Source organism: Alosa sapidissima, chromosome 1 (genome assembly GCF_018492685.1).
Source record: "Alosa sapidissima isolate fAloSap1 chromosome 1, fAloSap1.pri, whole genome shotgun sequence".
In the NCBI taxonomy this organism is placed as follows: domain Eukaryota; kingdom Metazoa; phylum Chordata; class Actinopteri; order Clupeiformes; family Clupeidae; genus Alosa; species Alosa sapidissima.
This window is the reverse complement of record NC_055957.1, coordinates 49,087,138-49,102,963: the sequence shown is the minus strand read 5'-3', so window position 1 is coordinate 49,102,963 and position 15,826 is coordinate 49,087,138. Positions and strand designations below refer to the sequence as shown.

Sequence of the window (15,826 nt, the reverse complement as noted above, 5' to 3'; positions counted from 1 at the left end):
TGTGACTGAGGAAGTATGTTTTGAAGGGGGCTGAGCTCAACAGAGCAGAGCAGAGCGTTTTGATTGTAGCCCAGCGTGTTAGCAGCCAGCCAGGCAAGCAGGCAGGCAGGCAGCAGACAGACCCTAAGATCCTGGAACTAAACCCCGCAGCCCAGCGTCCCTCTGACACCCCAGCGGCGGGAGACACAGAAAACTCAAATCAGTCCCCCCTTCGGCCACATTCCTGCACACAGATGAGTGTCCAGGTCTGCTGTGGGCTCCACTGAGGGGCCGCCACTGACTCACTTGCGGTCCACCTTGCTGCAGACTCTCCGATAGAAAGCCTATTAAACAAGACTACGAGTCCCATTTAAAAGGTAAGACACACTGGAAGTTTTGTATTTTCTCTGTATGTCTCTCTCTCTCTCTCTCTCTCTCTCTCTCTCTTTCTTTCTCAGTTAGCCAGACCTGACTGAATACTTCAAAGGGTTCTTTGTCACTTTACCCTCATGAATCTAAAAGAATAGTTTGAGTGGTTGCAGACACAGATCAGGGGTAACAAGTGATAGAGAGGATATTTTTCAAACCTTTCAGTTCTTTAAAGCTTTGCCTTCCATGTGTGTGTGTGGACTAGGAATGGGGGGATGGTGGCTGAACAGGCAGGCACTAGTGGGAAAGAGAGCAGTCATTCAAACATGTGTGTGTGTGTGTGTGTGTGTGTGTGTGTGTGTGTGTGGAGGAGAGAGAGAGAGCAAGAGAGTGAAGTCTGTGATTTCCTTGAATGAAGCAGGCACTCTTACTCTGTTATTCACACTCACTTGGCTTGACTGCTCAGCCATTGGCGACGAGAGCCACGGTGTCTGCCTCTTCGGTGGCTCCGGACTCGGTGTTCTCAGGCCGGGTGAGGTGCACTAGGCACCATTCTAATGGGAAGCATATGGAGGTCGGGTGGGGAAAAAAATGGTCTCCCTCTGAAAGCTTTGTTGAGGAAGTTTTGTAACTCCCAATCAATCCCAGGAGCTTTCTGATGAAAGAGGGACTGAGAGAGAGAGATAGAGAGAGAGAGAGAGAGAGAGAGAGAGACACAGCTGCAATGAAGTGCTTAGTGGCCCGAGGGCCTGGATTTGCAATGACACGTGGAAGCTGCGTCTTTTTCTGTTCCTCCTGACCCGTGCCGTCCCAAAGCTGTCTGGCGGTCCTGTCCAGCTCTGCTAAGTCATCCCATTCATCTGCGTGTCACCCCCCCCCCCCCCCCCCCCCCACCCCCAGTCTCTCAGCTGTAATTAAGCTAAAACGCCTTCGACAACACATGAGTCAGCAGACAGAGAAAGCAGTGACTGCACATTGCACTTTGGTCAGGAATCATTGTGCCGCTGCAGCTCATTGTGGCTTGGCCAGCTGAGGTGCAACGAAGTTGTGGAAGCCCCACGTCGTCCTGCTCAATGTGAATATGTGCTCCCGTGTAAAACCCAAAACTGAGGGAGAGAGAGAGATCAGCCACACAAAACCATAAATCAACAAGTCAATCTGTCTTTTCTCTGTGTCCATCTTCTGTCACTTTTCTCTCTCTCTCCCCCACATTTTGACTGTATTTTAGTAGAAAGTGGACTGCTCTGAACTGTCATTGATCATCAACAAGCCTGTTAAGTTGAGATCCGATTGCACATCTGTTTGGCACACCTGTTTGGCACATCTGATTTAGCATGCATAATGTTTGCAAAGTATAAACACAATGAAACATATGAATAAAAACATGGAAATAGGCTACATATGTGCATGAAATTATAATGTTAGTTATTTCTATAACCTGTACCCTAGGTATATAGATTATTCACCTTGTCATCTTGTCTCTACTATAAAATATGAAATCCATACAGCTTCAAATGCTTTAGTTTGAGTCAGTAATGCTTAAAGTGCCAAAGCACTTTGTCACCAAAGCAACAGGCATCCACCCAGCCAACATGTGCAAGCCATTAACCATGGGGAGCTAGAATAGAGGAGAGAGAGAGAGAGAGAGAGAGAGAGAGCAAAACGTAATCCATTTTGGAACGCATTCTTCTACGACCTTGGGAAAGAAAAGCAGTAATTAGGCACAAGTTTCGGAGCCTATTTGGCCTGCAAAGGGCCCTCGGACAGGGGAAGGCTGTATGCTTGCCATGCCTCCTTTTTTCTGCCCCCCCCCCCCCCCCCAGAATGTCCCATGAAAACAGCAGACAAATACATGTTAAGGTTCCAGAGGGACTAAATAAACAGGCCTGAAATAGCAGCCACCCCCTCCCGGGGTTGATTCCTTCAGATTCCACGGTTTTGTTTATTTCGGCGCGCTGGTCCTGAATGGGCGTGAAAAAGCCACAGCCCAAACTCAAAAGAGTCCAACAGGAAACAGACAGAACAAACTGTGGCTTCTCCTGCTGAAAAAGTGCCTCTCATGACGAGCTTTATCTCAGCACATGCAATCAGCATCAGACCTGGAGCTGTGGCCACAGACGGGGGCAGTCTACTGGCAGCCAGTGCACAGGGAATCTGTACCCACACTCGGTCATAATCTGTCAGCAGATACGGATACAGATGTCTGCTGATTGCCCACATGTCCACAAGACTTCATCTTTCTGTTCTGGTCTAGTCAATTCACATCTCATGTTTGTTTTCTGTTGTAAGCCACTAGCCTCTTCCAACATCTACAGTAGACAATCGCGGAAAGAATAGAGATTCCTTGAATGCAAGACAGTTTCTCTTGCACATTATTTAATTTTTTTTTCCCTCCCCCAGAGATGGATGGTTATCACAGAGAGATAAGGGATAACTCTAAGCAAAATAAAGTATGATCCATGAGCCATGGAAATAAAGTGCAATAACTCCAACAGCTGTACCATGCTTTCCCTGCTGCTCTGTGTGTGTCCATCCCCAATAATGCCCTTGTTTTGCTGGTGTCCCACACCTCAACGCCTCACGAGACTCATGCACATTCCACCCTGACGGGCCACCTCGCGGGCAGTCGGGCCAGCCGGTGTGTTTATGGCACCGCTGGTGTAGTTTGGGGTGGAAGACTCACGAGTCAGGGGCCCATAAATCTCCTTTGGGCTGTGCGCTGAGAGCACTACAATGGCATGCTGTCCATGGCTGGATTTCACATTGAGCCCTATGAGTCCTGAGGCTAACCACAAACACATAAGATCCTATAGGAACGGCATCCATCGGTTAAGTTTACCCTGATTAATCTTCTGATTGAACTAAAAATTGAATGCTGATATATTTAATTTTCTTGACTATTGAAGTTTTGTGTATGTGTGTGTGTGTCTGCTGACTTCCTGTTGAGGTTGACCACAGATATGGGATCTTGGGACTCTGGTAGAACAAGGACTGCATCTCAAGAATGTTCTATTTGTTATGTTTTTGACTGGGAAATGTAGGGGGAAAGGTCCCCTTCCCATCTCATATTCCGAAATCTATCTTCTTTAATATAACCGTCGTTTATACTACCTAATCCCAAAATGAAGCAGGCTGACACTTATCCAAGGCAATGAGGAGAGCTCGCCAGACAAAATACCGCCGTAACCTCAAACCTTGTAGACGTGATTTATATCAAAGAGAGGAGAGTCAACTTCAGGTTGATTTTCTTTGGCTTGGTTTGGCAGAATGACCAGATGCTTGTAACAGTCCACTTTACCTTAGACCCAGGAAGAGAAAGAAAAAACCTTTATACTTAAACAATCATGAAGCTTTGAAAGTAACAGACTCTACTTCTGAGATGAAGTTACCCCTAATAAACACCTGGATCAAAAACAAAGAGGATAGTTAAAAATTATATGTTTTCTGTGACATTCATTATGGCATTACAAAACAAAGGCAACATGCCATATGGGTCCTGCAAGGACACTTACGCTTATTTGTCATTTTAACTATAGAAACAGAAACAGAAAATTGGAGGACACCTGGCAACCAATTATCTTCAGGATAAAGTCAAAACATAGGCTCCAGTGTCTGCCAATCTTCTCTGCTGTGCGCTCCAAAATCCCTTCATGTTTTTAAGGATTTTATGAACCGCTTTCATTTTCCTTGAAGTGACAAATCAGCCCCCCCCCCTCTCCCCATCCCTCACGGTCTGATTGAAATCTGCTTTGCAAAGTTTTCAGCCATGTGGAAAAATAAAAGTCAGGACTCCTTCCAAAAAGGCTCACAACCTCTTCAAAACAAAATCACACAGAATCCCATGGCACAGGGATTGTACTATTGTACTCAGGCAGGTCAACAAGGATTTTTACTGATGATGAAGAAGATGTGGTTTGATTACTGCAGTACTACATCACATTAAACTTCAAAACAAACATTCTTATCCAAAAATGGTAGCATCTTCAAATTCCAGGAGTGATTTCACTCACATTATTCTATCTGTTTTGAATATTAACTACAGGCAGTCACAGGTAATTGTAGAAGTGTTGGGCCAAGCACATCCCAGGCCAAAGTTGGACAGGTGCAGGATCCAGCATGAAAGTATCACAAGACTTAGTCTGAGGAAGAGCCTTAAAAAAAGATTATGAATGGGAGCTACCATAGATGTATATATATATCTATGGGAGCTACAGTAAATGGACAGTAAAAGCTTGCTTAATGTTACATTTCTGTGACTAATTCACTCATGACATTTGCGTGATGGAAGTCATACTCATAACCAGGTCATTACCATTATTATTCATGGCATATTCCTGTTGTGCAGCAAACAGTGAATGTTTGGGTGGAGCCCCACAGTGAAAGGGCTGAGTCTGGGCCTGGAACTGTGGAGATCCTGGCATCATGGGGCCGGTAAGGAGCCAGCCAGCCTGCTTCTCATGCCCTCGCTGAGCTGGGTGTAGCCGGGGCTTGCGCCCCATCAGACTTCACGCCCGTGGGGCACGAAGAAGAAGAAGCAGCTCGGGAGCGGAGGTGGATGCAGACACACCTTAATCCCAGGCATCTGCTCCCCACTGGCAGGCTTGTTCCTACACGTCTCTCCTTCTTCCTCCCTCCATCCACCCCCCCCCCCCCCTCATCTACTCTCGCTCCATTTCTCTTTCTGAGCAGCACTCAGCTGAAAACCATCTATTGCAGTGTCCGTGGCCGTAAGCTGTGTTGTTGTGTTGGGCATGGAGTTGAGAGCTGAGAGGCTTGGCACAACTGCCTTTTCTGGTGTGTGCCAAACCCAGAACAAAGGTGCTGAATGCACACAAAAAGCTTGGTAATTCTCTGAAGTTTGTGTGCAGGCATGTTGGCCAACTGTGTTTGGGCGATGAGGGTCTTTGAGTAAGTGGCTGTGAGTGAGATGACGAAGCATGAGGTCCACAGTGAGCGTAGCAAAAACATGGATGGGTCTTTATTCCATATTAGTTCTGTGGGTTCTTTTTTAAGACCTTAAATCTGTTTCACAGACAGGGTGGCAACTCCAGATCCAACTTTAGATTTCAAACTTGTGCCAAATTCAGTCTCTCACTGGAGGGTTTCATCACTCAGTGTCCCCTTTAGAGAATTCAGATTTGAAGTAAGATGCTGTTGAACAATTCAGCAGACATGACATTCTTTTGTGTTGGTTCTGTGAGGAATCGTACCGTTGAAAGGGCCCTACTTCATCCAGAGAGAGTGACTTCCCTTAGAGTTGCACTCAACCTTTCAGTGGCCAATCTGACACCATCCATTCCTCTCTGAAAACACAGGTCTTCAAACGTTTGACAGCCGTCTCCATCAATTCCCCATTAAAGCCATTCCTTTTCCTCCCCACTCCCCCCTGCCTCTCACCCCTTGAGTGAACAAGTAGCCTGGCCGGCCTTCCCCTCACCCCACCACTAACAGACCCCTGTGAGTGAGAAACCCCCCGCCCCCCCCCATCTCCACTCTTTTCTCGTTCCCCCAGGCGACGACCCCTCTCACACAGCGCCCTTTCATTCCGCTCGAAGGGGTCGTTTAGGTGCCACGTCTGAGCGGCCTCCGCGTTCCTTTACTGCCGGCCCCGGGGCTCTCCGCCACCGCCGCGTGCTTGCAGTCGGGCGCAGTCACTTCAGACTTCATTAACAGCCATGCTTACCATGGCGGTCTGCATAGGGCTAATTACAACAACAAACAGAGAGAGGCTGCAGAGAGAGAGAGAGAGAGAGAGAGAGAGAGAGTGAGAGAGACTAGGCATTAGCATGTAGGGAATTACACCACTCCAGACTTTACTTTTCTGAGGCCAAAATAGTGTGAACAGGACACTGAAAACAGAGCAATCGAGAGGTGAGAGGTGAATGATTAGTTACACTATCATATTAACAGAACACACAGAGATGTGTTTTCCTTTATAGCTTTGAAGTTAAAATATATAATGACAAAATATTCTGTTATTGTAATATTGTTGAATTAAAATGACATAAGCCATATATCTCACACATTTTTTTTTTTCTTTTTTAAACTTCACACGTCAGACAGAATGTTATGACTTGCACAGAAAAAAGCAGACCATTTTAAAACATCAAGGTTCTAAATTAGTCATTTTACCAGAGGCTTTATTCACTAGAGCCTTAAACCACAGCTTAGACAAAACAAAAGGGGAAACTCCCCTCCCACGTCCCCGGATAAAAGAGTCTTGGTGGCAGATGTGGAGATGGATGGCAGGGTGTTTCCGACACACTTTTCCCCTTAGCCTTTCCCTTCTCCATAACTTTCTTTACACTGAGCTAGCCTGATTGACACAATGTTTGATATAAATACCTGCTCCAGTCTTAATTGAATGCCTTAGCTCTTTCCCCTCTGCTAATCAGTTGTTCTGGTTGGAAAATGTCTGAATATTTCTTGGTGGGGGACAGTGGAATCTAGTGGTCTGGGATGTTTGGCTGGGAGAGAGGGGATGACCTCTTGCTCTCAAACAGGAAGTGCACAGACATGAGGACACACAGAGAGACCACATGTCAGGGGTGCACCGTGAATTCCACAGACCCAAAAAGAGGAAGCAAACTCTAGAAGATTTATTTGCTCTATGCCTCTTTCGATAAGAAGACTGCTCACACTCACACGAATGCACTGATAACCAGGGGACTAGCACAGCATTCAGCTAAAATAGATCAGGTGACTTTTTTTTAATTGTCTGTCTGTTTGTTTAGTTGAAAATGAATTGTCTCGTGCATATTGCGAATGCTATCAGAGCCAATCTCTAAATCAATCCGTGTCTCTACAGATGGAGGAGGGATATGAACTTGACTTGACCTACGTGACAGAGCGCATCATTGCTGTGTCCTTCCCTCGTGTCTGCTCCGAGGAGACTTACCTTCACAACCTGAAGGATGTCACGCGCATGCTCAAGTCCAAACATGCGGACAACTACCTGGTGGGTATCCTAACTTTCTCCAAAAACTCAAACACACATTGGTGATGAGGAGCACCTAGCTAATATCAAGCTGCAACAAATCGAAGCTGTGACACAAGCAAGTGTTAAAAGTATGTGCCAAAACGGTTGACGGGAAAGTGTGTTACCAAAACGAATACAATATGTCACATAATGTAGTGCTCTAAGGTCAGTCATAGTGCAATAATTCGACCAGAATTGAGAGGGATCCAGAGAGAGAGAGAGCGAGAATATGAAAGACATCATAGCCATCCTAGTAAGGCATAATGACAACCCTAACAAGCAATCCACAAATATGTAAATATTGCTAACAAAGAAACAGTGATTCCACTGTCATTGTGAACTAGGCTTTATGTGCTCACAAACAAATGTTTTAGCTCAATTCTTTGATTAGATAATTCAACCTTTGCATCACTTGCAGCTTTGTTGGATTATCCAGTAGTATTACTTAATTCAAACCAAAATGCAGGGGATATTTAGTGGTTACTTTTAACTACAAAAGTGCCTATGTCAACTACAGCAGTGTTTCTCAAACTTTTTCAGATAAAAAAAGAAAAAAAAAAAACCTCACGGACCACCTAGCCAAAAAACAGTATATTACACAATAGGCCTACTGAACCACCTTGCTTTTTGTCTTTGCACCTTGCTTATTGAGAGAATTTATATAATTTAAACTGGCGTAGCTTACATAGGCAGTGTTGCAGAACTGTTTGGAGTTACATACAAGTTGGTTCAATATTGCAAACAACTCATCTATATTATATTTTACCACGTCTGCTCGCGGACCACTTGGGATAGCTTGCGGACCACACTTTAAGAAACACTGAACTACAGTACAACTCCAAAACTGTGTGTGGCCTTCTCGAGTTCTTAAATACTACGAAAGCTCTTGTTATTCACAGCTAACATGACAAATCCTTGTTTTGTCCTCCATTTAGGTGATTAACCTGTCAGAAAAGAGACATGACCTTTCAAAGATGAATCCCAAGGTACTGAAACACAATACTCTTTTTACAAAAAATATTTTGACCTTAACTTGAAAGAATGGTTTTAAATTCACTTTGTTTTGTCAGGATGTGGTGTGGAAATTTCCATGCCAATCAAACACATGTAATTTCTGTTGCTCACTATTGGTTTGGTTGCCTGACGATGCCATTCCCAAAAACATCATTGTGTTCATTGTGGTCTGGGAAGCCAGGATGGGGATTCATTTAGGCCATGGGTGTTCCTCATACATACATAAACAGAGGAATCAAAGACATACAAATGTGACATTTTTGCGACAGTACAACCATGCTAATTTGATTGTCATCAGAGTGTTTCCCGCCTATTCTTTTGAGTAAGAGCTGAAGTCATGAGTTATAAACGGGCAACACCTGGTTGATTACAGTGTTAAAAAAAACAGTGTTAGTACAGTAAATGTGTTCTGGTTAAGAGGATGCTAACAATTAAGTGCACTTTACTGTATATCCAACAATCCCCCATTTAAATAGCATGCTGCTCATTCAGCACACTTCACAGGGATCAGAATTGGTTTATAAATGCTGAGATCCAGGAGACACTGACAGCTTCATTACCGATGATTTAGACCCATACATCTTTTGCAAAGCTCTGGCTTTGACTTGCTGTGAGAGTGCAGGACTGAGGTAGACAGTGACACTGACCTGAGGTGAGTCAGACAGACATGCCCTGGTGACATGATCCCCCGCCACTCTGTTCACAGACACTTGACACAGGTTGGCCTGACCTGCACGCTCCCCCCCTGGATAAAATCTGCACCATCTGTAAGGCCATGGAGAGCTGGCTCCATGCTGACCCGCTGCATGTGGTGGTCATCCACTGTAGGGTAGGTCACCTCAGCACGCTGAAGATGGAATGTTTTTGTTTGCTTCTCTTCCTTAGAAGTGTGATTATTGATTATCTCTCTCTCTGTCTCTGTCTCTGTCTCTGTCTCTTTCTCTTTCTCTTGGTCTTGGTCTGCATGCTTCTCCACAGGGAGGGAAGGGGAGGATTGGTGTGGTCATTTCCTCCTTTGTGCATTTCACAGACATCTCAGCAAGGTAAAGGATGTTTGATGCATTATTGATGATTTGTAGCATATTTCCTTGGCATCTATACGTTTCAGTTATTTTTCCGCTGTTGTGCACGAGAGCCAATGGCTAACAGTCTTTCATTGCAATGTTAAGAATCTTGTGTAATTAGTTAGTTAGCTATCGTACCACTGAAACAAGTGGACTGAAATCCCTAAGTATTAACCCTAAAGATTAATGTTTCCATAATCCACAAAAGTCATTTAGGACTAATACAGTAATCACAGTTTTAGACAGACTAAACGCTTGACTAGATTTACAGTAAGGAATTCGAGAAGTCAAGAAACTTGACACAGGTTGGCCTGACCTGCACGCTCCCCCCTTTTGTGTCTCCTCGCCTATGGTTGGGTAATAAGAACAACAACAGCATAACATAACTTGGGCTAACCGAAACACAGCTACGCACATGAACGAACAGGTAATGCACAGAGCTCTTGTAAATCATAAATCATGTCTATCCCTGACAAACGCAGCAGCCAGTGAAGCTGTGTGGCCATAAAAGAGGTGAAAGCTCCTGACGCATGGAGCTCGTGAAGCTAGTGGGAGGAGAGTTTATTAATGGTGGAGCTGACCTTTCATGACAAAGGCACCACTCCCACACCACAGTCCGATAAAACACCCCCCCCCCCCACACACACACACACCGAAACACACACACACACACACACACACACACACACACACACACACACACACACACACACACACACACACACGTATAAATTAGTTGCCAGTCGATACTGAGGCAAATGTTTTATCTTGTGGGATTATCCTGATCTTTTCTGCATACATTTCCTGGTGTGTTTTGAGTGTTCTTAAGCAAAGGCAGAAAATAGAAGCCCTTCCCCCACTGTTACGAGCGCAACACACACACACACACACACACACACACACACACACACACACACACACATACACATGCACACACACGCACATGCACACACACATACACACACACACACACACAGACACACACATACACACACACACACACACACACACACTCACACATATTTCAACAGGCACTAAACCAACAGGCCCAGGCTTCTGTCCTTCTCTGTGCCTCTGCTGCCCTCTGCATAATCCCTGTGTGTGTGTGTGTGTGTGTGTGTGTGTGTGTGTGTTTGTCTCGGCTCCCACCCCTGCTGTGTTTACTTTAGAGGGGCATTGTCTCCCTCTTTGCTGGAATCCCTTGTCTCTCTCTGGTTACTTTCTCTCATGTGCACTCTTGTCCTCTTCTTGTCCTTTGTATGAAGGGGTGATTGTCATGTGTGCATGTGTATGTGTCTGCGAGAGAGAGAGGGGGGGGGGGGGTTCCCTCTACCCTACAGTAGCCAGTAGCTATTAACACATGGCTCTTTAGATCTGAGTGTTTCCCTGGTTATTTGTCGCCTTGCCATCTATTCTTGCAATTTGTAACTGCTCTCTCTCTCTCTATATATATATATATGTGTGTGTGTGTGTGTGTGTGTTTGTTTGTGTGCGTGCGTGTGTGCATGTGTGTGTGAGTGATTGTTCAAATAGGAACCATAACATGACCATGTTATCACACGTCTCAATCAGATGATAACGCTACAGGTAGCATAAACAAATGGGTCTGAAATAGTTTTCAAACACGCCACTCATCCTTTTGGTCCCTTTGTCAATATTTACCAATCAGGCTGTTCAGCGCATTTTCATTCTCCTTCATCTGACTGCGAGGCTGAGCTGTCTTCTCTCTCTGACCTTGTCCTCCCATCTTCCTGTGTTCCCCCAGTGCTGACCAGGCCCTGGACCGCTTCGCCATGAGGAAGTTTTACGATGACAAGGTCTCCGCACTGATGACGCCCTCCCAGAAAAGGTGATCCGTCTGTGTTATGGTACATGGGCAGTATTCACAAAGCAGTTTATCTTACCACTAAGAGTATTCCCAAATCACACTCAAAAAGTTTTTAACTAAGAGTTTCCCCTCACACCTCAAAGCTGCTGAGACTAACTTTTTGTAAGAAAAAACTCCTAAGATAAGAAAAGAGCTCTTTTGTTATGATTGATGTCAATTCTCATGCACCTGCTAGCTTGCAGTGACCACGGTGATTGGATGATGCGTGACAGGTCTGTGCTGGTGAATAGACATGCGCTACATGTGTACTGCGAAAGACAAGGTAACAGACTACAAATGAAAAAGTAACGGAATACACTACGGATTGACACAGGATCTTTACAATGTATTTAAAATACCTGTTATTTCCCAACTATTAGCTGCAGCTTATACAATGATTTTGCAAAATTTCTTCAGCTAGGTAAGGCCTAATACATGGGGCAGTTAGTATGGTATTAATATGGTTTTGTTTCTTTTAACTTGCATAAAACACTGTCCTGCGGCTTATACACAATGTGGCAGGACAGGAAATTACTGTAGATGTGTATAATAACACATTTGTACACACATGAAGAAATGTCATTTGATTCACAATAAAATATTTAGTTTACATATCGTTAATGAATGGTTTTGGTTATTATTGGTGGTATCCCTTACATACTGCATAATTGCACTGCAAACTGCACCCACATGATTGAGATCTCTTGCAAGTTCATTTCAAAACATTGTGATGTGAAATGATACAAACTGCTGCTTTACGATTATTTGTAGACTGGTCTTAGTGAGCTAGGAGTCCTCTCGAATACTTCTTAGTTCTTCCAGATCTAACGGATGCCAGCTAGCTTAGCTGTGCGTGTGCAACGTTGGTAAACCTCACTCCCCGACGCCTCAAGAGTATTGCTAGCATGCTCGCTGTAGCCTGGGCTTTTAGCTTCAGCACGCTTGACTCCCGATCCGAGGTGCTGCTGTGCATGGGTTTGAGTCCGGGTGTGTGCAGGGCTGAATCACGCAGGTTCAACACAACGCAGGTTACACAGACATAGGCAATACTTTTAGCCGTAAAGTGTTTTATGAATTACTTTTAGTAAAAAAATAAAAAATAAAATATGCATCCTAAAGTTAAGATTGACAAGTCCATTATTTTTTATTAGTTTCCCCTAAATCTGCCAGTTAGGAGCTGCTACTTTCAGCCTTAAGATTCTTTGTGAATATAGGCCCTTAGCAGTTAATCTGTTAAACAACAAAAAGACTACAAGGGCTCACCTAGTCTGTAAATAGGATTGGAAATTAAATGTGCATTTAAAATACAGATGTGGATACATTTGGAAGAGTAATTTATGCTCAATAATATGCCATTGCCAATTGCTGACTTTTGAATCGACAACAATAGCAATAAATGTAACAACTCCTAGCCTCCTAGAACCACTGATGCTTTCACAGTTTTTTTCACTTTAATCAGATTATAGTAATTGCACAGCAGCACTGTGCCAAGAGTGGTGTATATACTTCAGGGTGAACCATCGTAGGTCTGTGTGAAGTTTCGCCATGGCCTTTGTGAAACACCCTAAAAGCAGTACTTGTGACCCGTGGTAACCGAGTATGACTTTGCTGTGACTCATCTGTGGTTCCTTTCTTTAAGCGGACCCTTGACACAGTGATGAGAAAAAACATCATTTGACTTCTCAGATGATCATTTCCCACATGTATCCATTGTTGTGCTTGATGGTTGTGAAACAGTGCCATCAGCCATTTTGTGGCCTTGAACCTCACAGGGCTGTGACTGATACCGTGTGATCGTATTGCTCTCCCCCGAGTGGTCTGTGAACATGTGATTGGGGATGACTGTCATTCACGTGTCTCTCTTGTCCACTCTTCAGATATGTGTGGATCCTGAACAGCCTTCTGAGCGGCTCGATGAAGATCAACGCCTCGCCTCTCTTCCTACACTGGGTCATTGTCCACGGGATCCCCAATTTCGACAGTGCTGGAGGTAACCGCCAGATCAAACCAACACTACAGAGGCTTTTAAACGTTTAATATCAGTTTACTACTACTACTACTACTACTACTACTACTACTACTACTACTATTATTACTACTACTACTATTACTACTACTACTACACACGCACACACATGAAAGGGAAAAATATAAAGAATTGAAAGCAGAGAGAATCTGGACTGAACAAATCCGCTGAGGTCTGTGCACATTTCCAGCATTTCCTTGCATGTTTCTCAACAAATCACTGCAAGTGAAGACGGAAGGCTTTCAACAAAATTGGCTGTATAAAACATAGGGAGTGGCACTATCTTAAGTAGAAGCTACTTGTGACAAATTGCAGTAATTTAAGATGTAGGCAGTCAATCACACGCTACTTCCCTCTCTGAGAAAACATTCCTTAAGCAACTCTGACATAGTTTGTACACAGGGTCTGAAAAGGCCTGCAAATCAAGTTTCTGAGTAATCGCCCATAATACAAAAGTATCTAATACAATCAGAGGCGGACAGAGTACACAGCTTCATTACTTGAGTAAAAGTACAGATACCCTTTGCTACATTTTCCTCAAGTACAAGTAAAAGTACAACAGTCAGATGTCTACTTAAGTAAAAGTACTAAAGTTCTTGTTTTTAAAAGTACTTGAGTATCAAGAGTACAAAAGTAGCCTACATTTTCTAAATATTGCATTACTACGGCCACAGTGCTTACATTTATGTACAGAAACGTCCTACATGGAGTTATGAAAAATGTTAATGTTAATACCTTGGAGAATGTAAAAGGAATTGAAAGTAAAATCAAGTCATTTTCATCTTTTTACCATGTCCCCAGAGATGGGCAGTATTTCTAATACATGTACTTAAAATACGTATTTCAAATACAAAATACTATTTTGTAATTGAAACACTTGAAGCGAAAACTATCATTAACTTGTTCAGAAAATTGAAATAGTCTGGCGAGGTGGGGCCACAGGTTGGCACATTCCCGGGATGGACCTGCTGCGTCTTCATCCATTGTTTCGTCCATGGTTTCGTCTCTTATCTAAATCTGACCATGGAGTTGACTTTGGCGGAAAGCTGAAGGTGATTGCTGATAGGCTGTCCCAATGAGTGGCGCCTGCACAATCCAATCACGACATCTGTTTTCCTTTTTTTGTAGAAGAAGAATCGGGTACTCACGGTTATGGATAGACATGTAGTGGAGTAAAGAGTACAATATTTGCCTCTCAAATGTACTTGAGTAAAGTCATGAGTACTCCCCAAAAATGATACTCAAGTAAAGTACAGATCCCTCAAAATTGTACTCAAGTACTGTACTCAAGCAAATGTACTCCGTTACTGTCCGGCTCTGAATACAATGCTATAAGGACCATAACTTTTCCATAACTGAACCAGCTGTCTTCCATTATTTGGTATTTAATAAAGCTTGCCTGTTGTAGCAAAACAACAGTGACATGGTTTATGGTTTGTGTTTCAATAAAGATGTCATAAACACATAAACAAACTACAACAACAACAAATCCAGACTTTAAACATCTCCAGAACAGACGCAAGGGAAGGCATTTGTGGCCAGGACATCATCAGCCATTTGTCATTCAGTACCACAACAGCCATGAAGGCTTAAATTATACCACACAGAAACACGTATGCTAGTACGAGGACTGTCCAAACTGTCTAAACCTGTGTAAACTGTCCACTGTTTGACCTGCAAACTGTTTGCATAACCATTACACCAGGTCTGTATTCATGCCCAAGTGTTTGCTAATGTGGAGTGTTCTGTCGGGTGATCTGTGTCCTATCCAGCCATACTCAACAGTGCAGTTTTGTCCTGTTGCTTATTCACGTGCTAAGCGGCCACTATTGTTATGCTAATGACCGAGGGTCTGCTGCCCATCTGTGTTTAAAGACTGTTCTCGTGTAGTCAAACTGGAGATGCTTACAAGATCCTTTGGGATGTTTGTTTTATTGTTCCTGACAGTCTGTCGTCCATACCTGAAGGTTTACCAGGGGATGCAGGCAGTCTATTCCTCTGGAGTTTAGTAAGTTCTTTTCACTTCTGTGACTGAGGGCTTAAATGGGTGTTCCTCTGTGATTCCGCATCCTTTGTGATTGGTGCAAGTGATGAGCTAATATTTGATAGCCTGACTCTCATTGGCTTCCCCATGTCATGTGAGTTGAGCCCTGATTCGGATTGGTTGCTTTCATATGGAAATGGGCCTCAGTGTGGAAATGGGGTGCCATGTGTTTACTCTGGGTCTCTGCCTGTGATACAGTCTCATCGGGCCAGGCCACAGGAACAGGCTATGCATCGCACTGGAGCCGGCTCAGCTGCTGAAGGGAGACATCATGGTAAACACAACTCCTCTCTTCTCTTCTCTTCTCTTCTCTTCTCTTCTCTTCTAGTCTTTGCTACTTTTTCTGATTGTATTCTGCATTGCAAACTGAATGAATTTAGATGAACAATTTAGAACAAAACAGATTGATTCCAGGACACTACATTAAGATTAAAAGTAGGTAGTATTTATTTACCATCATCTGTTAGCCATTGTTGTTTACTGT

At 43.8% G+C, this 15,826-nt stretch overlaps 1 protein-coding gene across 2 annotated transcripts in view; it reads left to right on the top strand.

The window, feature by feature from the left end:
• The window catches only part of LOC121715776 (tensin-3-like), a 44,485-nt gene continuing 28,659 nt past the window's right edge, over positions 1 to 15,826 (top strand). Inside the window, exons 1-9 of one of the 2 annotated variants that reach the window (XM_042101699.1) lie at positions 1 to 356; positions 7,157 to 7,306; positions 8,263 to 8,313; positions 9,048 to 9,170; positions 9,320 to 9,384; positions 11,171 to 11,254; positions 13,150 to 13,262; positions 15,246 to 15,306; positions 15,541 to 15,616. In XM_042101699.1, coding sequence (XP_041957633.1) covers positions 7,157 to 7,306; positions 8,263 to 8,313; positions 9,048 to 9,170; positions 9,320 to 9,384; positions 11,171 to 11,254; positions 13,150 to 13,262; positions 15,246 to 15,306; positions 15,541 to 15,616 — 723 coding nt within the window. In that variant the 5' untranslated portion in view covers positions 1 to 356. Of the gene's footprint in view, positions 357 to 6,905; positions 7,048 to 7,156; positions 7,307 to 8,262; positions 8,314 to 9,047; positions 9,171 to 9,319; positions 9,385 to 11,170; positions 11,255 to 13,149; positions 13,263 to 15,245; positions 15,307 to 15,540; positions 15,617 to 15,826 lie in introns of those variants that run through there. The other variant, XM_042101708.1, reaches the window with a different exon arrangement.